At 35.2% G+C, this 22,947-nt stretch overlaps 1 protein-coding gene across 6 annotated transcripts in view; it reads right to left on the bottom strand.

Moving 5' to 3' along the window:
• The window catches only part of ARHGAP32 (Rho GTPase activating protein 32), a 291,250-nt gene that overhangs the window by 157,225 nt on the left and 111,078 nt on the right, over positions 1-22,947 (bottom strand). For 3 of the 6 annotated variants that reach the window (XM_038535656.1, XM_038535655.1, XM_038535653.1), the window contains exons 2-5: positions 21,269-21,377; positions 1,262-1,353; positions 610-651; positions 155-239 (exon numbers count right to left, since the gene is read on the bottom strand). In XM_038535656.1, coding sequence (XP_038391584.1) covers positions 155-239; positions 610-651; positions 1,262-1,353; positions 21,269-21,373 — 324 coding nt within the window. In that variant the 5' untranslated portion in view covers positions 21,374-21,377. Of the gene's footprint in view, positions 1-154; positions 240-609; positions 652-1,261; positions 1,354-14,133; positions 14,304-21,268; positions 21,381-22,947 lie in introns of those variants that run through there. The other 3 variants (XM_038535657.1, XM_038535658.1, XM_038535654.1) reach the window with 3 other exon arrangements.

Raw genomic sequence — 22,947 nt, 5'->3', positions numbered from 1 at the left:
ATAAAAGTTTTCACATCAAGCAACGACACACTAATAGAAAAAAACTACTTCTAAGTATTCTCTCTCAGACACATAGATTAAAAAAAGAAATATAGAAGAGAATAGAGATATAGGTATATCTTAATTCAGTATGCAGGAAATATTTCAAATATACCTGTATGCTGCCAAACTCAACGTTCTCATAATGGAAATGTGCACATTCAGCCATCTTCGGAAAGTGACCTTTAGTGAAGGGTAACCTGAAGTACATGAAACAACTAAGTGAGATGCAAGATACTAAAATAGCCAAATTATTAAACCTAAGGAAAAAATAAAATGGGTTGAAGAGCTCATGCAAGCAAAACTATTTTAATAAGCACATGCGCATGAGCACACATATATCCACACAAACCTTTCCAGAAATACAGTGAACCAAATGAAAATTACATTTAATGCACAGGTCAAAAACAACACAAAACAAAAATTAAAAAGCATCACTACACTCTCCTAATCTTGACCCAAGGCAATGCCCATAGAAAATCTACACCTTCAGTGAATGTTATGAAAACCGTGAGAGCCAACTTCTAATCAGAAGCAGCATTCCCAACAAAATAGAAAACCAGATTTTACCTGTGAATGTTGTCGCAGCCCATCAGTCCTGGATTGGTGGGTCTGGATGCAGAATGAATATTTTTATCTTTGTCTTTTCTCTATTTACAATGAAAACATAGCTCCCTAACCCCCTACCAGATGAAAAGATGGTTTTTCTGGTTTTGTTTTATAATACCAGCCTTATGGGTTGGGGGGAGGGTATTAAGGCTTCAGTGGGAAAGTATAGAATGGTTTTTCTGTTGAAAACTGAAATGGGATACCTTCAGGTATTTTATGTAAGAGTCAATTACTAGCATCCAATTCAGACAGAGCTGAGATACAGCGATCCCATAACTCACACAACAAAGCTGATTTTTCTAAATGAATGAGAACATGTATCAAGGGCACCAAGACAGACAACACTTAGCTTATTCCTATTGAACAAATGCAATCTAATAGCCAGTGACATAAAGTTGTTACAAGAACAAAATTAAAATATATTTTTAGACAAGTAGATAATCTTCAGCCCTACTCCACTAATTGTTAAGTCAAAATTAAGGCTTACAGTATAATTTAATGTATGGACAGTAAGAACATATTTAGTAAGAAATCTAAAAGTTTTTAAGAGAACCAAAAAACTGACTCCCATTTAGAGAAATTCATTTAAGATCCACTGTAAAATTATACTTACTTTTTCACATGTTTAACCTTCATACTGGCTGTACTGCCACATGTCTTAAGACTAAGATCTCCAGGAATCTCTGGAACATCTGCTCCTCTTGCCTTAAAAAAAAAAATAAAAACAAAAGATTTAGGACTATTCCTTTAGTATAAATAGGTTTTAAAAAGCAGATTATAATTTTAATAGTTCTGCTGACTGTACCAACAGCAATACATACTAATAATCTCTTCTTAAAATTGTCACTTACAAGTCTTATTTACTAAAAATAAGGAAAAAAATATTCACCTAATTAAAATACTTAACTTTAGTGCATAAGGAAAAATTCTCTGTGAAGTAAGAATTGCCTTACTCTTACAATCAAGTTTCAAAATCAGCTATTATCTGCCTCAAAACAAACTAAAATCTCCCCCAGGGAACTGGAAAAAAATAACCTTGGTTATGGTGATAAATAAAAGTTAAAATGGCAGTACAGAAATAAATGGAAGATCACAACATGCATTTCTAACATCAAAATTCAAAGTGACATCTATGTTATAATTCCAGCTTACTCTTGTGGCTGCCAGTTTTCAGACATGATTTTTTAATTCTAGTGACACATTCCAGCTGCATGAGTTTAAAAAACAAAAACTGAAGGTCAAAAGGTTCTTCATATTCTGGGCAAAATAAACAGTAAATCCAAATATCAATCATAAAAAAACTAATTTACAGTATATAATCTATGACTTGTAACAGAAAAACTGAGTTATTATACCCAATGCCACAGGATGCAACAGGGAAAAATAATATGGGAAAGAGAAGATTCACAAAGATGGGCTAACACACACACACACACACACACACACACACACACCACCCCAGAATACTATTCAGCCATTAAAAAGAATGAAATTTTGCCAATGGCAACAAGGATGGACTTAGAGGGTATTATGTTAAGCGAAATAAGTTGGACAGAGAAAGACAAATACCATATGATCTCACGTATATGTAAATTCTTAAAAAAAAAAAAAACAGCAAAAACCAAACACACAGAGAACAGACTGGTTGTTTGGGATACACGAAGAAGGGGTAACTCTAACTCTAGACTCTAAAATTGTGATGAGGGCAGCCTGGATGGCTCAGCAGTTTAGCACCACCTTCAGCACAGAGCATGAACCTGGAGACCCGGGATCGAGTCCTACATCGGTCTCCCTTCATGAAGCCTGCTTCTCTCTCTCTCTCTGTGTCTCTTGAATAAATAAATAAAATATTTAAAAATAAGTAAAATAAAATTGTGGTGAAACTGATCATGTAAATGACATCTCTAGCTGATAATATCCTAGATGAATATTGTATAGTTTAAAAATTATGAGTGAACAACATATTTTGAAGGACAAAAAAATAGTTTCCTCTAGTCACTCATTCAACTGAAAAGACACAATATTCAACTGAAAAGACACAATATTCTGCAACTATCTAGATCACCTCATTTTGCTAAAATACTGTGTAACATAATCTCTCATTGTTTATGAAGTTTGTGCACCAAAATTTACCTGACATAAAGAGGTTTGCTGTGCTTAAATTCTTTTTTTTTAAAGATTTTATTTATTTATTCATGAGAAATACAGAGAGAGAGAGAGAGAGAGAGAGAGAGAGAGAGGCAGACACAGGCAGAGGGAGAAGCAGGCTGCATGCAGGGAGCCTGACGTGGGACTCGATCCCAGGATCAGGCCCTGGGCTGAAGGTGGCGCTAAACCACTGAGCCACCCGGGCTGCCCTGTGCTTAAATTCTTATTAAAATGTCTAATAAAGTGGAATTTCACTAGTTATTCTGTAAATTATTCATAAACTGACTTAAAAATAGAGTATAAAAAGGTAACTGGACATAGTTGGTTAATGGTGCTAACTTTATTTGGTAGACTGGGAATTAAAATAATAACTGTCTTGATAAAAAGCTCCCTGTGCTAGAAAGGCCATTGTCCCTAATACACATGTAAGGAGTATTATTTTAGCAATAAAGCATTTTTTAATTAAGATATGAATCTCGGCTTTTGGGACATAATGCTATTGCACACTTAATAGAATGCAGTGTAATGTAAACACTGCTTTAACATGCACTTGGAAATGAAAAAACTTCATTTGACTCGCTTTTTTGCAATATTCACTTTATTGCAGCTGTCTGGAACCAAACCAGCAATGTCTCCACGATATGTCTGTATTAGATACAGAAGAAGAAAAGATTAGTGAACTTAAAGAAGTGGCAAGAAAACAATGCACAAAAATTTTTGTTTCGTTTAGTTTTTGTAAGAGAAAAAGATCAAAAGTCTCAGTGAGATATGAAACAATATAAAGCCACTCAACATACATGTAACTAGAAAACAAAACAGAACAATACATGTAACTGAAGGGGAAAAAAAAAGAGGAAAATGCTCTCCCTGGGGACAGTAGTAGGGGGTTAAGAAGGAGAAGAGGAATAGAAAAAATTTTTGAAAAAATAATTGATAAAAAATTTACAAATTTTATGGTGATTATAAACACACTGATCCAAAAAAACTCCATAAATCTGAAGTCTGCTAAACACTTAAGAATAACATAGGGCCTATCACAATAAGACGGCTGAAAGGCACTGATAAAGAGAAAATCTTAATAGCTGCCGAAGGAAAAAATAAGAATATACATTACATTCATAGGAATAAATAGAATAAAAGCAGAACATTTGGACTAAGCACGTTCAATTGCATTTGTAAACAAGTGTCAACACAGAATCCTATATCAAGCAAAATTTATTCAAAAAAAAGAATATGAGGTTTCTAGCCTCTTCCACTATTTACAATAAAAACTCTAAAGATAACAAAATGAATTATAATATAAACATGCAACCACTCGAGAGCTCTAAAAAATTTAAGAAGAGCACGCAAATTTGGAAACATTCAAAACCTGAAGAGTGACAAATACAGTGGCAGTGTGCTTCTGGTTTTTTCCCCGCTCTGTTACCTCTAGGATTGACCCAAGGACAGGCTGAATCAGGATGTAACAGGTGGGTCAGAAAAACTCTTAGGGAAGTCCAACTTTCTGGCCAAAGGACTTGAAAACTGCCCCCTGGATGTGGAGGAAAGAGTCAAGAGATTTTTCTCCCCTCTTTTATCTCTTCCAACCTGGCCCAAGGACAGAACTCACATCACTCGAGCTAGAGCATGGGCATATAAGATTCTGCATGAAAACCCATTCTTCTGAGTAGAGAAACAGTTTTTTTAAAAAGGAGCCTGTTATATAAAGATTGTAGAGATAATACTTCTTATTGTTTTCCTTTGTCTCTCACTACTTAGACCTAATAGTAGCCCAGTCAGGAAAAAGTACATGTGATGCCAGAGGCTAAAACTCTTGGAGATTCCATCCTTCCAGTCAGAGAAATTAGGAAAAGCATCCTTTAGTAGCTAATGAAAGTAAGAACACAGCAAAGGCTGTCAAAGTGAATTGATGCTAAAGCCACCACCTAAGGAAGTACAGAGAGAAAGTTCAATCTGAACCCAACCAGGCTACTGCCTGATAAGACAAAGTCAACATTCTCTACATTCTCTAAAGGACATTAGTGGAGTCAGTCCACAACATAATATTCAAAATGTCAGTGATGCAATCCAAAATTACTAGATACAACAAAACCAGTACAATGTGAGCAATTCCCAAAGGAAAAGATAATCAAGAAATGCCAAATGTGAAATGAAGCAGACGTTGGACTTATCAAAGATTTTAAAACATATATACAATAAGCACACTGCATTAGACATTGAAACCAATCTAAAGGTAAAAATTCCTTGATGAAAAATGTAAATGAAAAAAGATCAAATAAAAATTTCAAAACTGAAAAATGCAGTATCTGAAATAAAAAGTACTGACTTGGCTCAACAGCAAAATGGAAATGATAAGAGGAAAAGAGTAAGTGAATCTAACAAAAAGAAATTATGCAATCTGAAGAGCAGATATTTTACATGTTTTAAAAGATTGAAAAATACAAATAGATTCACAGATACACATCGAGAATAAACACTGTCACGGGAAAAAAAAACATCTAAAGTAATAATTCTAATTCACAAAAACATAACAAATATGTTCAAAGATACGTGTTTACAGATTCAAGATCAGCAAAAATAAAATAAGAGAATCAAAGAAAACCACAAAACAACACATCATAATCAAGCTGTTCACAACCAATATAAAAGAAGTATCCTGAGAGCCGCCAGAGACATATTACATACAGAGTATGTAATACACACAATAGATTCAAAAAAAGAAAACACCATGATGAGGTAAATCCCAGGAAAGTAATATTGATTTAACATCTGGAAACAAAGTCAATGTTCTGAGTTTGAATTTATCTCAGGAATAAAAGAATGGCTTAATAACTGAAAATCTACTATTGTAATTACTTCAAATGGCAGTAATGCAAAGTAATATATCTCAACTAGGATATACCTTCCTAGAGATAAAGGGAAACAATGTATTTTTGGTAAGATCTGCATTATTATTTTGAAATTATTAAAAGTATAAGATGAAAGCAAATAACTAATTACTGTCATTAAAAACTAAGGTTTTCAAAAAAAAAAACTAAGGTTTTCAGCATAAGAGATACAAATGTAAATTAAAGAAATTAAGTAGAAACACTCATCATTTCCCTCTTTTTTGGTGGTGGGGGGTTTTAACTAAAGCTGCTAGAATGATAGACCAGGCAAATGCAGAAGGCACACTGAAACTTAACTACAGCCTGCATATAGCGGAGTCTTCTGTGATATGCCCATGGATAGAGTTTTAAAATGGTAATTCAGTATTATAATACAGTTAGACAAATTTGGAGCTGATTAAAAACTCAAAAATGTTAAGTGTTAATTATATGGCAAATCACTACACAACAGGAAGAAGGGAGCAGATGATAGGGCTCTTTTATTCTGAAATTTCTCAAGCTTTTCATAAAAGACAAATGAAAACATATGACATATTTATCAAATTTATAGATAGAAGAAAACTAAAAGGGACACTAACATACTGAGTGACAGAAGTTGAAGAGATTTTAACAGGCTTCAAAGACAAACTAAGATTACTATGAAGTTCGTGAAGAATGAAAATTAAAGCTTTGAAATTATTTTTGCAACTCAATTGCATAAGCACGATGGGAAAGGGGGCACACTCTGTTTGACAAGAAGTCACGTAACAAGATCTAAGGTCTGTACTTAACCACAAGCTAACTATAAGCCAAAAAGTATATCCTCACTGGTAAAAAGCTAACACAGTTTTTAAAAATGTGGCATCCATAACAAGGACAGTATTTGTTTCTCCATAATCTGAACCAGTCAAACCACATAAGGGAACAGTTCATCCATTTCAGGAAAACATTATTTGATACTGAAAACATACAAAAACAGGAACTGGCAATGTTTTACCCTATCTGGGCTTCACAGCTCCCTAACCCAGAAAAAGATCCCACCATTCCTACCACTGGTACAGATCTTCAAGGAATCTTTCAAATGCCTCTTCTCCTGATCCCAAATTCAAGTAAAGGTCTCCCATGACCTGGTAACCTGAAGTGATTTAACAGTAGTGTAACACACGGTGTCCTGATACAGAACCATAACGCTGGATACTTCGAAAGGCAGCCCAGCACAATGCCCATACCTTTTGTCTTACCTATGTGTGCGACTATCTTCTTCCAAAGTCTATAAAGTTCATCTTAAAAGATACCAGCAGAATGCTAACAGGTATTACAGATGTTTAAGGAGAAAAAGAGGGTATGAAAAGGTATTTAACATACAGAGCACTGAAAAATCTCAAGTCAGCCATTCCACTGCAAAGAGGAAATGGAGACCAATAAAGAAGAAACAACATGCCACAGTGCATTAGTCACAGTACTTAACTTGAACTTTTATTACAAACCTGCTACATTTAATATAGGCATATAGAAGAAAAGAGGTTCGAAGACAACTGGTTTTTTAAATGAAAAATTATGAGAAATAGCTCTTCTATCAAAATATGAACGGCTAAAAATTTTTAAGACTGAAAAGACATAGCACAAAAGACACTAAACATTACTGTTTAGAATAGGAATTAACATAACTCCTTTAAGTAATGTGGGATCTTCAAACTCTTCAGATAAGTTAGTTCCCCATAATACAAGACTAAAAAGAGGCGGCAACGTTCATCATAACGATATTCATCTAAGTGAAAAATATAAAGCAAATTCAAGGTCCTAATCATGAAGGAAACATCCGTAATACCTTCTATATTATAGGGTATTATGTAGTCCTTAAATTTCTTTATTAAGAGTTGTCATTTAACATCAATTACAATACACGCTATATACATAAATTTATCCCAGGCCATCATTAGTGGCTTTAAATCTCCTGGAATATTTGTAATATTGGGGTTATCACATGAGTTAACTATATTATGAAGCATACATGACAGTGAAAAACTATGTAACACTGTGGTAAGCAACATTCTAAAGAGGCGGCACCCTCCCTTCCCCCCAAACCCCTGCCAAGACTCCTACCTCCTGGTTACTCAAACACTAACCTAGGTAATGATGGGAAGAGATTTTTTGGATGTCATTCAAGTCTCAGGTCAGTTGATCTTAAAATAATTTGTCAAGGTGGGCCTAATCTAATCACAAAAGCACTTCAAAAGCAGTTCTCTCCAGCTGGCAGCAAAAGAGAAAACCAAAGAAGATTGAAAGCATGATAAGGATTTGAGGTGCTGCTGGCTTTGAAGCCTGAAGTGTCCAAGTGAGGAGGACTTCAGGCAGCCTCTGATAGTAGAACACAGCCCCCCGCTGGCAGCCAACAGGGAAACTAGGACTTCAGACCTAGGAACAAGAATTCTGTCCACAACCCACATGATGTGGGAAGCAGATTCTTCAGTCTTCAGAGGAGAGCCCAACCCAGCCAACACCTTGATTTCCGCCTCACCAAGACCCTGAGCAGAAAACCCAGTTCAGCTCGCCCAAACTTATGACCTACAGGACCGCAAGACAGCAAAGAAGCATTAAGTCCCTACATTTGTGATAATTTCTCACACAGCAACAGACAATGAATATTAATAATGTGGGTATTTAAGACCCTAGAAATTCCTGAATGATCTCAGGCTTTAAATGCTCCTTTACCTCCCATGCAGTTGAGACTCTCTCCTGGGTGGCTCAGGCAGTGAAGTGTCTGCCTTGGGCTCAGGTCATGATCTCAGGGTCCTGGGATCCAACCCCACAAGGGCTCCTCACTCAGTGGGGAGCCTGCTTCTCCCTCCTCCTCTGCCTCCCCACCACAGCTCGAGGTCTCACACACTTGCATTCTCTGTCTCAGATACATAAAATCTTTTAAAAATAAGTAAATAAGTAAAACTCTCTCTTCCCAGGACTGTGAAGCAAAGCCCCCAAAGCTCTTGATTTCCAGCACTCCCAGACGCCAATGAATGCACTGACTTCAGTACTCTCCCAAGACTCCTGCTGAAGCTCATGTGAAGGCAAGCCCTGGAAGAAAGTACAATTTCTGCAGGTGAGGCTAGTAGCCAGCAGGAGGTACACAGATCTGACTCAGTGTATGTACTAAACACTCTCCTTTCTCCCTGGCAACCTATACACTTCAATGTGCATGCCACAAACAGTTCCATGCCCATTCTGCAGCTCTCAAGACCCTCAATCGGGACCTGGGTGGCTCAGCCGGTGAAGCATCTGCTTTCTGCTCAGGTCATGATTTCAAGATTCTGGGATGAAGTCTGGCATTGGGTTCTCTGCTCAGTGGGGAGTCTGCTTCTCCCTCTCCCTCTGCCCCTCCCCCCCACTCATGCTTATTTTCTCTCTCAAATAAATAAATAAAATCTTAAAGAAAAAAGACTCTCTCATTGATTTCCCCTACAAGGAGAAATAAACTTCATTCCTTTCCCTCTCTATGGTAACATTTTTTATTCCCCTTTCACAGGTGTCCTTTCACTATGTCCACCAGCCAGTCTTTTCCAGAGTTCTGACCCAGCCAACTCCTTTACCTATGACATTTTCCATAAGGTACTCTGGGGAATATTCAGTTTTCCCTACACTGCAGCACCTTAATAATGAGGCAGAATGTATATGTTCAATGGGAAGAAAAAGATATAAAACTGTAGATTGTTTATGAGTATAAAATTATATTCCCAGACATGATGGGGAAAAGAGAATATATTAACAAAGCAATATGCTTTGAAAGTAACAATTTGGAGAAGAAAATCGTGTTTATATGGGTGTTAAATTAGAAATTCTCTACATGGTAAGAAGTCAAGAAGGAAATATACCAAAATAATCTCAATGGCGTGGGAAATGGCATTATGGGTGAGTCTCTTTTTTTCTCACTTCCCTGCATTTTCCATATAAGTATGTCTTGTTTTTACAAAGGAAGAAAGCTTTACTGGGAAAAAGAGAGAAGGAAAGAGAGAAAGCAAGCAAGTTAGCTACCTGCTTCCAGCTACCTACCTTACAGCAACCATATGCAAATACATAACAACCCATTATAACTAAATGAGATTGGAGATTAGATACTCAATATAATTCCAATAGACAAAACTAGATATTCATATTTACAGGCAATTTAGGGAAGAACAAGAGAAAAAAACATATTTATGATGAGATATACTCTTGTTCTAGTAATTAAGTGGATTTTTGATCACTGAGCCAAGTCCTGAGTTAATGCAGTAGGAGCGAGAACCACAGCGGTTGCATCTCAAAGCAGAAAAAAGAGAAATAAATAACCGGTCTTCTCCCATTTTCCTGCCCTCCAATCTCCTACCAGTGCCTCCCCACTGGCCAAACCTACCCAGAAGTCTGGTGGCAAGAGAGCCTAGGAAATTAATTTGTGGAGATTCACCTCCTGCTACAGAGAACAAAGCAGAAGGGCAGGAAATCCCAAACTCAGCTCCAAGACATTCATTACTAAATGATGAAGATATAATTGTATTTATCTATAATTCCAGTAATTTGAAATATAAATGATTTTATATAAAATCTCATTTTTAAAAGGTACAGCAAATAACATCCTTATTTACACATGGGTACATATACATACGTGCACATTCATAATCAGTTGAATAAGCAAGACTGTAATGCTAAATCTATACTGGGCATAAAGGCAAACTATTCAAAATGAGTAGCCAATACTAAAGAACAACAAAGGTGGATGCAAAATTGTCACAGAAAATAAGCATTCACAAAGGACATCAAAATGCATTCAACGTAAGAATGAATATACTGTTAACAAAATGCCCCCGAGTGTCCTTTTCTTCAAAGAACTAAAATCCCAATACGACATAGGTACAAGGCTAGCAAAAAGCATGCAAAAATAATTCAGGGGAAAAAAATGGTAACTTTCTGCCACTCTTCACTTCTTCCTTTGACAAACTCAAATCTTATTTACTATATTCTTTTTATTATTTGTATTCAGAATTTAAGGGACAGCACCACAGCTTTAGACTAATTTTATAAATAATGTTTCTTCATAACAATAATCAAAAATAACATTTGGACTTAAAACATAGTAGTGAAGGGAAAAATATCTGGTCTCTTAAATAGGAAAAAAAAAAATGTAGGACCTGTCTTTAGGTTGGTAGAGCTGTATACATACACAGACAGTCCCAGATTTAAGACGGTTCCACTTACAACTTTTTGACTTTACAATAGTAAGAAAGCAATGCACATTCAATAGTATACTTTAAGTTTTGAATTTTGACTTTTTCCTAGGCTAGCATATACAGTACCATACTTCCTAGTGATGCTGAGCAGCAGAGGTGAGCCACAGCTCGTAGTCAAAAACAGGAGCATGAGGGTAAGCAATGTTCTGTACTCATACAACCATTCCACTTTTCACTTTCAGTAAAATATAAAATAAATCCACTGAGATCTTCAACACTTCATTATAAAACAGACTTCGTGTTAAATAATTTTGTCCAACTGTAGGCTAATATAAGTGTTCTGAGCACATTTAAGATAGACAAGACTAGGCTATAATGTTCAGTAGGTTAGATGTATCCAATTCATCTTCGACTTATAATATTTTCAATGTACAATTAGTTTATGAGGATGTGACCCTATCGTAAGTCAAGGAAGAACTATGCATATACATATGATATGCATTACCATATATATAACTGAAAAAAAAAAACAAGATTTGAATATGAAATCTGTTCTGTGAAGAAAGGCAAATGGGACTGCCAGTTTCCATACTCAAATATAGTTTCACCATAGGACATATATGGAACAAATCTCTGAAATGAAACATGTTTATAGAAACTATTAAATTTTAATTGGTCTAAGTATTGTCCCCTTTCTTACAAAGGAACAAAAGACAATAAGGAGAAATATAATAAATAATTACCCCAATACTACCAAAAAGCTACATCTATTAAATCTACAGTATATTATGTTGAACAACAGCATCACAAAATGATTTTTTTTCAGAGGGGGGATGTGAGGGAGGGACAGAAGGAGAGGGAGAGAGAAAATCTTAATCAGGTTCCACTCAGAGCAAACATCTGAAGCACAGAGCCCGAAGTGGGGGCTCGACTTCACAATCCTAAAATCACAACCTGAGCCAAAATCAAGAGTTAAATGCTTAACCAACCAAGGCAATCCCAGGCACCCCAATTCTTTAAAAGTATATTACCAAGAAATTAAATTAACTAAGTTATCTGTATGAATATTTTCAAAAATATTTGATACAACAAAATACCCATAATGTTAAAAAACAGATTACATAATTTTCTTCACTTATTTCGTCCAGCAGGGTATATGTAGAACTAAACTCCTAATGTGCAAGCGCTAAAAACAGTTTGGAATCAAAGGAGGCAGGTAGATTTAAGTACAAGGATAACTCCCAAAGTATACATAAGTATACATACATCAAATAAGACCCAGGAGTAAACTATATAATTATTCCTATTTAATTTTCTATTTTGACTACAAACATATGGGTGAGATTACTAAAGCAAAAAAAAGAAAATCTATGATTTTAAAAAGTGATTATAAAGCTAGTTCCTTCACAGTGAAGAAGTTGCCTTAAAGTTCAATTCTACTACAAAATAATGTCTCTTCAGAGAAAACCAATTAACAAGAAAAAATTATTCAAGGGCAACATTTAAAATAATTTAGGAAAAGTTATCAGCAAGGTCCATTACTATAATAATCACAAATTCCCTATGAGGCAACATCTGGTAAATCAACATAAAAATTAACACAATGACATATTAGCAACATTGTCAAATATTTTGAAATGTACACTTCTCTAAATGGAGATTCATTCTTTCCTTCATCTCACTCCCATCTGTCCCAATCATTAAAGATAATCCTCCCTATTCAGCAAGTATTTAATTTGCTGAAAATACAGTGTTCCAGTGTTGTAAATAAATTTATCAGATATTTTCTATTAAGGTTTTTAGGAAAATCTAAAAACAGTATACTATTACCTTTATAGGGATTTTATTCAGGTAAATTATTGCTAGTCTTCAGTGCTTCTAGAAAATGATACTGATCTGTTTCTACATCTGAATTTTGTACATCAGATCTAATAATAAAAATGGGCATGTAATATTTAAATATATATTATAAAATATAAAATACATGTTCTTTCTGAAATAAGGTAGGGTATGAACTAAAGAATAGTAGAAGGGAAGAAATAACCACAAATGAGGGAGGTACTTCATTGGAAAATTTCTATTAAAGAAAGAAATAGCAATATTTTAGACTAACCATGACACTCCATTTGAGACCTATAAGAGTCATTACTCCTCTAACTGCATGTTTTATGTACTTTCTCCCTGAGTATTTCCTAAGTTTAAACATATTTTTGAAAAGCTATATTACAAATTATCTCAGTAAAAGTAACACCCAGATCACTTAAAGCCTTACATAACACAATATTTGGAACGTACAACTGACCCTTAAGCAACATGAAGGTTAAGAACCCTAATCCCTTACACATTTAAAAATTCAGTATAACTTTGACTCCCCCAAAATTTAACTACTAATAGCTTACTATTGACCGGAAGCCTTAATAATAACATGAATTGATGATTAATACATATTTTGAATGCTACATGTTTTATATACTATATTCTTACAATAAAGTAAGCTAGGAGAAAAATGTTAAGAAAATCATAAGGAAGAGAAAACATATTTACAGTACCATACATTATTTATCCAAGAAAATGCATGTATAAGTGGATCTGTGCAGTTCAAACCTGTTTTGTCCAAGGGTCAACTGTAGTTTTCAGTTTAATAATTAACAATAAAATACTAGGTTTGAGCTCAGTTCAAGAGTTCAAAAGATTTTAGGCTTAACCTTATAAAACTGCCAATTTTGAGCTCATTTAACCTATAAAACTAACAATTTTATATGGCTCACCTAATACATATCTCAGAACTCTCAGCAGTACATTATCTTTAATAATTAATGCCACTTGGTTCATTCCAGAGAATTCCCACAGTCTTCAGCCAGAAAAATATGCACCATGGAATAGGATAGGCTTGGGAGTTATTTATTGAAGAATTCTGAATATATTTGGCAAGAATTCAAAACCTGGGCTTTGCATATTAATCAATGGTTGCATTTATGATTATTCAGAAAGCAAAACTAAACAAAACACTCAGTTTTTAAAGACTGTGAAATGAAAAACATCTTCAGTTTCTCTGATTTATAACTAAAATTCATCCAACAATAAAAAATGCACCGTTAAACATCATGCAGTAATAAAAGAGCTAAAGACATTCATTTAAAGAATATTTGCAAAGACTTCTTAATTCTTTTATTCAAACTGCAGTATTTTTATAGCTCAATGAGTAAAAGGAACCAGTCTAAGTACCGAACAGAGTGGACAACTATTAATAAAGGAGCAATAAACAAAATACACACCTCCTCCAAAATTACCTCTTCCTCAAGATTATTCAGGAAGGAATAATCCAGCTGTTTTAATCAATCCTCGTTCCTCTTTAGAAAGTAGGCAACAGACGGGGGAAATGGTCCAAATACAAAGGGTACTTTTGAAAAGTCTAAGAAAAATGTACCAATGGTCTCACTTTTATCTTAAAAAAAGGAGAGAAAAGAAAAAAAAAGAGAATAGAAAATAAATGAAAAGAAAAGAAAAAAAAGAAAAGAAAAGAAAGAAGAAAATTCATATTAACATCTAACAAATGAGATAATAAAGCAGGAAAATTCAGGGCATTTTTAAGGAAAAATAGGTGGTTCTATTTATCCAGAGAATGACAATTTCACTCATTCAAAAAATATTTACTAAGATTTACTATGCCAGGCACAGGGGATGAAACAGTAAACAGAAGTGACAAAGTCCCTGTACTCAAGGAGCTTATAACCTAGTGGAGAAGAAAGATAATAATGATACAAATTATATTTGCAAGTACTGTGGAGAAAAATCAAAGCCAAGAAAAGAAGTAAGAGAGAGGAAGGCAGGACTATTATTTCCCCTAAGAGGGTGAGTAAGGCCACACTTAACTTTTAACATTTGAAGAGACCAGAAAGAAGGAGCAGAGCAAGCTTTGCAGATCATGTAGGGAAAACCTTTTCCAGGAGAAGAACAAAAATACAAAGGCCCTGAAGTGGGACAGTACTTGGCATATTTGAGAAAGAGTGAGGAGGCCCTGTGACTGGAGGAAAATGATCTGTCATAAATAAAAGGATTTTTTTTTTGTATTTTTTTGAATAAAAGGATTTTTAAACCGGAGTGAATGGAATGAAGTTAGTAGCATTCACATAAACTGTCAAGTTAAAAGGAAGAAATTCACTTCTGGGAGGAGGAAAGCTGAGATGTAGTGAAATAGAGCTCACACTTTCTACAGGACCTTCCAGTGGGGAATGAATTCTTACAAAGCTAGAGATACGGACATGGAAGCCATCTGTGTAGAGATGACAATCCAATCTGCAGGAACAGTAAAAACTTGGGGAGAAACAAGCACAAAGAAACAAAATACAGACCCCTTGTGTATTCCTACATTTAGCAGGTGGGAAGAAGAGAAGCAGAGGAAAGAGCCACGCAACCCTTCAGGAGTGATGATGGCTGTGACTGGAAGTGTGTAAGAGAGAGAAAAAGGGAGAGAGCATATGTGTATGTGGGAAAGAGCATGCAGGTGCACACACTAGCCAAGCACATGTTTGTTTATGAGCAAGGAAAAGGGGAGAGTATGTGCAGGGGCACACACACATGTTAAAACACTGTACATTAACTTAATATTTTGCTTTGTGAAATTTTTGATATCTTGGAAGTACAGCATTTACAACTTGTTTTAATTTTCATGGCTCTGATTGTTAGCATATCTGAGCATTTTTACCAAGGACCATTGATTTTATACTGTCAATAACAATTTCTTTACTACATACAACATGACCTGCTTTAGCCATTAGCCTTGGACATGCTGATTTTAAGGGTAAAAAAAAAAAAACTCTCAAGTGAGAACCCTCCCTCTAAAAAAACTTAATTAACATGATCCATTCTGAGAAAACTCATATAATCCATACTAAAAATAAACAATAAAACACATTAGTTAGTATATTCAAAACTAGTTAAAGACTTTCTCTTCAGGTTTTTTATCTTTTTAAAAGTCCTAACTTTTTCCACTAAATGATTTCATTGCTAAATAACTGCAAATAAGCATTTCACTTAGTAATTTAGAAAAACTATAGCTTTTTATTAGATTTTTAAAAATACTTATAGCTATTTAGTTATAAATTTAGGAAGAGTAATAAATTATAAACCATAAACTATAAATCACAAAAAGATAGGGTGCTACTTTAGGGTTTGTTGTTGTTTTAATTTTTTTTTTTAAGATTTTATTTATTTATTCAGAGAGACACAGAGAGAGAATGAGAGGCAGAGACACAGGCTGAGGGAGAAGCAGGCTCCATGCAGAGAGCCCGACGTGGGACTCGATCCAGGGTCTCCAGGATCACCCCCTGGGCTGCAGGTGGCGCTAAACCGCTGCGCCACCGGGGCTGCCCTGTTGTTTTAATTTTAAGATGATTTAGGACAGATCAATTATTAGAAAGGAGAGTAAATCAGTAATCAAATATCTTCCAACAAATGAAAGTCTAGGATCAGACACCTTCATTAGTGTATTCCATCAAACATTTAGGGACATCTGAGTGGCTCAGCAGTTGAGCATCTGCCTTTGGCCTAGGGCATGATCCCAGAGTTCCACGATCGAGTCCCACGTCGGGCCCCCTGCATGGAGCCTGCTTCTCCCTCTGCCTATATCTCTGCCTCTGTGTGTGTGTGTGTGTGTGTGTGTGTGTGTGTGTGTCTCATAAATAAATAAATAAAATCTTAAAAAAAAATTTTTAAAGAAGAATTAATACCAACCCTTCTCAAACTCTTCCAAAAAATAAAAGGGAAGATTCAAACTGATTATACAAGGCCAGCACTACCTTGAAATCAAAAGCAGACAAGGATGTTACAGGAAAAGTAAATTACAGAGGTACCTAGATGGCTCAGTTAAGCATCCATTTGGCTCAGGCCACGATCTCAGGGTCATGAGATCGAGCCCTGCCTTGGGCTCCACATACAATGTAGAATCTGCCTGAGATCCTTTCTCCCTCTTCCATTGCCCCTCCCACCACTCACACTCCAAATAAATACATAGAATCTTAAAAAATTAAATTACAAGACAACATCCCTGATGAGCACAGATGCAAAACCCTTAAAATATCAAGCAAAGTGAATCCAACAGTACCACAAAGGACCATACACCATGGTCAAGTGTGATTTATTCCAGGGATCAAAGGATGGTTTGACATCCACAAATCAATCAACATGACACACCATATTATCAAAATGAAGGATAAAAATTATAGAAGCATCTCAATAGATGCAGAAAAAGCATCTGACAGAATTCAAAATCCATTTATGATAAAAACTCTCAATCTAAATGAATACAGGGAACGTGCCTCAACATAAGAGCCCACAAACCCACAGCTAATATCATACTCCATGATGAAAGGCTAAAAGCTTTTCCTCTAAAATTAACAATAAGACAAGGATGCCCACTCTCATCATGTCTATTCAAAATAGTACTGGAAATCATAGCAGGAGCAATTAAGCAAGAAAAATAAAAGGCCTCCAAATCAGAAAAGAAGAAGTAAGACTCTATTTCTAGATGACATATATATATAAAACCCTAAAGACTCCAACAAAACATTGTCAGAACTAATAAATTCAGTAAAGCTTCAGAATACAAAATCATTAGAACAGTTGCATTTCCACACACTAATAGTGAACCAAATTACTGAATATCTTTTCAATGGGATGCTAGCACCTCCAGGGATTCCTTGATTTGCTAGAGGTGTGGACTTGTCTTTGCTGGGGCTATTTTCCATCTCTGCAGAGAAGTTAACTTGCAAAAAACTAATAGTACAAATAATTCCTGTCCATAGAAACACAAATTGTGTCTAGTGGAACTGAAGAATTTAGCCAGTTTTTGCATCCATTTGTATCTATGTTAGCATGATTAATCTCTAACAGTAAGGCACTCTGAATTCTGAATTCTCCTTTGAACCAAACCTCCTCTGAATCAAGTTGTAACACCTGACTGGTTCCTTCATTAATTAATGAGTTAAATATCCTTGGCATGTGTTCATTTTATATTTGTATGAGAGCCATGATTATATCCTCTTTAAACTTTATCCTTCAATAAAATGAATATAAGATTATCTTTATCCTTTCTTAAAAATTTATAATATAGTAAAAGGAGATAGATACATCCATTACTAACTAGAATGAGATTAAGTGTTAAGACATAGATATGAACAACATACTAGAAGTAAAATAGAAGCATTTTCCAATTGAAAGATTTCAGAAAACCTTACATCTTAAGTTACAATTATATAAGGCAGGGGCCAAAACTAAAGCCAACCCAGCCCAACGTCTGTTTTTTTTGTTTTTTTTTTTTTTTTTTTTTTTTTTTTGTACAGCTCATAAGGTAATATTTTTAAGTGTTTGGGGGGAAGAAAATCAAAAGAAGGATGATTATCCAATGATATGTGAAACCTACATGAAATTCAAAGCTGTGTCCATAAATAAAGGTTTATTGGAATACAGCCATGCTCATTTATGTATTATCTATGGTTGCTTTCACATTACAATGACAGTGCTGAGTAGCTATGAAAGAGACCTAATATGCCCTCTCATCAATTAATACTGCCACTCAGAATACCATAAATTGCACTATGGAGTTGTTATAACTCAATAGCATTTCAAGTTCCACATGGATTATCATACTACACATCTAAAATTACCAATTTGTACGCAACATGTAAAAAATAAGCAAAGAAGAGGTAACAACTATGAGTATCATGCTTTGAAGGCACAGGAGACTGTGGGTTTCATTATCAAAGAAGATGGCAAAACACTGTTTATTATGCACTGACACTACAGCTGTGCTGAAGGAAAAAATATACATCAAACATTACCAAACTATGCACTCATCACAATATTCTCAACTCCCATGAAAACAACAATCTGAAGTTAGAAAACTCTAAAACAGAGTAAATGAGTAAAGCATCACACAGAATCTCCTCAAAAAAATAAAACTGCATCCAAAGTAAATTCCCAAGTATATCATTTGTTAGCAGAGCAAGGAAAGCCACTGACCAATGGTGAATCAATTAAATCATGTTTGACTATAGCAAAGAAATCCAGAAAAAAAACAAACTGATTTAAACCTAACAACCTTTCAGTACAGGCTTGAAAAGTTAAGGTCATTGAGAGCAAAATCAAGAGTCAACTTAAAAACTACTTATGATTTCAAGTAGTTTTCCTTAACTGTTGAGAAGTCAACCAATGTAACCAATACTCAATACTCAAGTTCTGAGGAATTAATGCTGAGTTTAAAGTGGCTGAAGAATTAGCCCCTACATATCATCTGCCTGGGACAATTACAGATGACAATATTCTGAAATAAATTCAACAAACATTAATTCAGTACAACCTGAAGTGGAATCTACTAAGATACATTATAATCAATTTTGGTCAAAAAATGGTTGAATCAGAAAAGGTTCAGTTGGACATATTTTCAGCCTCTGTTACTGAATGCTAAATGGTTTCAAAATGAATTTTTGCGGGGATCCCTGGGTGGCTCAGCAGTTTAGCACCGCCTTCAACCCAGGGTGTGATCCTAGAGTCCCTGGATTGAGTCCCATATCGGGCTCCCTACATGGAGCCTGCTTCTCCCTCTGCCTGTGTCTCTGCCTCTCTCTCTCTCTCTCTCTGTGTCTCTCATGAATAAATAAAATCTTTTTTAAAAATTGAATTTTTGCTGCAGATTTGATGCTATTTCTTAATGAATTTAACCTAAAATTGCAAAGCAAAACATGGCTTATGAGAAACTTACACTGTGATAATCTGTTAGAATCACAATCATGAGCTGCCATACATATTTTCCAAGCTATCAAACATTAAAACAAGAAGAGAGATCACCATTACCACATAAATTCTCAATGAATATATTTTCTGAATTCAAACTATAGTTCCAGCAGTATTTTCCAGACCACAAGTGCAAAGTAAATTTCCATACTGCAAATTCTATATACTTTTGCAATCAAGGAGCTTCAACTTCACCTTTAATTGGACATTTGTAACATAATGTTATGCTAAAAGGTAAATATCAAAAGAAGAATCTAATAGAATTCAAATGCCTTCCAAGAGACAAATATGCTCAAATGAAAACAACATGCTCATGAACTGATGTCCACATTTGGCATTACCTGAGTGAAAAGGCATTTCAAAAACGAAATACATAGTCTCATTATAGATCATTCTTGACAGATGAAGATTTGCATTCAATTTTGATGATAAGAAACACTAACTTAACTACAATTAAGTAAAATGTCATTCTCCACAAAAAGAATTTCACTGTTCTTTAACAGACCTGAACTGCAAAAATTGTAATATATTAAATGTGTTATCTCAGATTTATCATGTGGAAACTACACTGCATAGGATTTTTCTACCCAACCCCCAACAAAACTGCTTTTCCAGCATCTCAGTAAATGTAAACTCCATTCTTCAGGTTGATCAAGCCAAAAAACTTGAAGTCATCTTTGACATTTCTTGGCTCACTCTATACCCCACTCATCAGCAAAAACAGTGGACTTTATCTGTAAAACTCTCTCTAGAGTCTAACCACTTTTCACCATATCTATCATTCCAGTTCAATCTACCATTACTTTTCATCTATTATAATAACCTTCTAATTGGTCTCCTTATTTCTTCTTTTACCTCTCCCTTTAGCTTATTCACAGAAACCAGGGGCTTCCTTTAAAATTTTAAGACAGATCTTGGTCACTTCTCAGACAAAAATCCTCCAATGGTTTCCCATCTCACTCAGCATAAGAAACCAGTATTTATAATGGACCACAAGAAACTACATGATTTGTACTCCATCCACCCTAACCACTTCTCTGACCTCATCTCCTCCTACTTTTCCCCTGGCTGGTTCAATTTCAGCCACATGTCATGTCCTACTTGTATTTCTTCCAACTTACTTTTTAATCCTACGTCACAGCCTTTAACTTGTTCTTCCAATGCCTAAAATGATGTTTCCAAATAAGCATACTATCACTCCCTTACATCCTTCTGCTCAAATTTTACCTTCTCCCAGAGGTCGTCTATGGCCATTCTACTATAGAGCTGGCAACCATCCTTTCCCACCCCACCCTACCACTCTGTAATCCCACTACTCTGTGTTAATTTTCTATTGTAGCATTTACCATCACTTGACATATTTATTTATTTACTTCTCCTCCTACCCCTTCAAAATATAAGCTCCACAAGGGAAGAAAATTGGTGTGTTTTGTTCAGGGCTCTGCCCACAGAGTTTAAAACATTGCTTGGAAAAGATTATTTGCTCAATAGATACTTCCTGAATAAATTAACAAAGCAACACACCAAAAAAATGTTTTCTAAGGATTCATCAGTTCCTTCAGTTCCTTTTCCTTATGTAAGTAAAATACACACATATACATATGCATAAAACTGATTTACCATTGTGCTAAGTGTTTCTTCCCAATCAGGCCGCTCTCGAGGGTGAACATTTCTATGTAGTTCTGGAACAAAATCATCCTCTTCAGAATGTACCGAGGACTTCATCTTCCTGGAGGTAAAAACATAAGAGACTATGATAAGAACTCCCAATTCTATGAAAACCTTCCAATGACTGTAATTCAAACAATAGAAAATTATGTCCGATTTGAAATTCAATTAAGAGCTTCAGTGGTTAGTATTGATTCCCCATTTGTACTCTGGCTTTCAGAGATCTTTCCTGATATATTCAACATCTACTTTTATTCCAAAAGATAAATGTAAAGTTAATAACTACCTAACCTTCACGGTCTGTGGTAATTATTATATAAGGACTGATTTTATCTAACACAGTAGGAACCTGGAAAAGATTTGCAACAGCCACCAATATTAATGGAACTGTGCTAAGCATTAGTGAAATTCCAGAATTAGTAAAATTCCAGGATATGGTACTTCCAGGTCCAATTTTTGTAGCACAGGGTCTTGAACTAGCACACTTAAGAACTATGAATACTAAACAAAACATATGAAACAACTTGTCTAAAGGCACAGGAAAGCAATCAAAGTTTGGGGCTACATTCTTTGAGAGCCCATGAAACAAATTCCACATTTAATTATTACTTTCATATAAGAGATTTCCTAAATCAAAAATGAGAAACAAAGCCCAAGCATAATATTGTGGTCTTACTGGACTAAGCTGGTAGAGGTCGGAAGATGAAGTTGCCAAAGCAGATGGGGCTTAAGAGGGAAAATGACCCCTAAAAAGACATGCAGAAGAAGAACCCATAAATCTACACGGAAATTCCCCCTGAAACCATTAACTTATTCCTAAGCCTACAAGTAAGTAGGACAAGATGCTAAGAAACCTATCCAAAAACAGTTGATAGGCAACTAAAGAGCAAACAGGATTATCTCACAGCCCAATCACACTGTAGAGATGGAGGTTAACAAGTAAGCACTGTCAAGATGGAGGACCACTGAAAAAGAAAGGAAACCCTAGGCCCTTGAGACTCCAGAAAAGCCATCCCTTAGAAGTATGGACAAATGAGCAAAAGATGAACTCTAAGAAATCTAAAATGAAGACTTTATAGCATTAGAACTGCCAGGAAAAACATTAACGCTCTTTAGGGAAAATAACATTCTACAGACCCCCTGCAAATATTTTATCCAAACTAGTATCCAGTAAACATTATAAGGGATGCTTTTAAAAAATTAAAAATAGGGGGATCCCTGGGTGGCGCAGCGGTTTGGCGCCTGCCTTTGGCCCAGGGCGCGATCCTGGAGACCCGGGATCGAATCCCACATCGGGCTCCCAGTGCATGGAGCCTGCTTCTCCCTCTGCCTGTGTCTCTCTGCCTCTCTCTCTCTCTGTGACTATCATGAATAAATAAATAAAATCTTTAAAAAAAAAATAAATAAATAAAAAATAAAAAATAAAAAATTAAAAATAAATTTTAAAGAGCAGGAAATGAGTAAAAATTGGGGAAAATGTAAAACAGAGACTCACATTTGATTCAGACATTAAAATTATCAGAAAGGGACTTTAAAACGGTTATGATGAAGTTCTGACTTCTGTTTATGATGTAGTGAAAGCTGTAAAAAGCACTGCTCCCATACAAATAAGATAACAAGAAAGATAGTCT

This window comes from Canis lupus, chromosome 5 (assembly GCF_011100685.1).
Source record: "Canis lupus familiaris isolate Mischka breed German Shepherd chromosome 5, alternate assembly UU_Cfam_GSD_1.0, whole genome shotgun sequence".
Taxonomy (NCBI): domain Eukaryota; kingdom Metazoa; phylum Chordata; class Mammalia; order Carnivora; family Canidae; genus Canis; species Canis lupus.
Note: the sequence above shows the minus strand (reverse complement) of the source record. Positions and strands in the feature narration are given on the sequence as shown.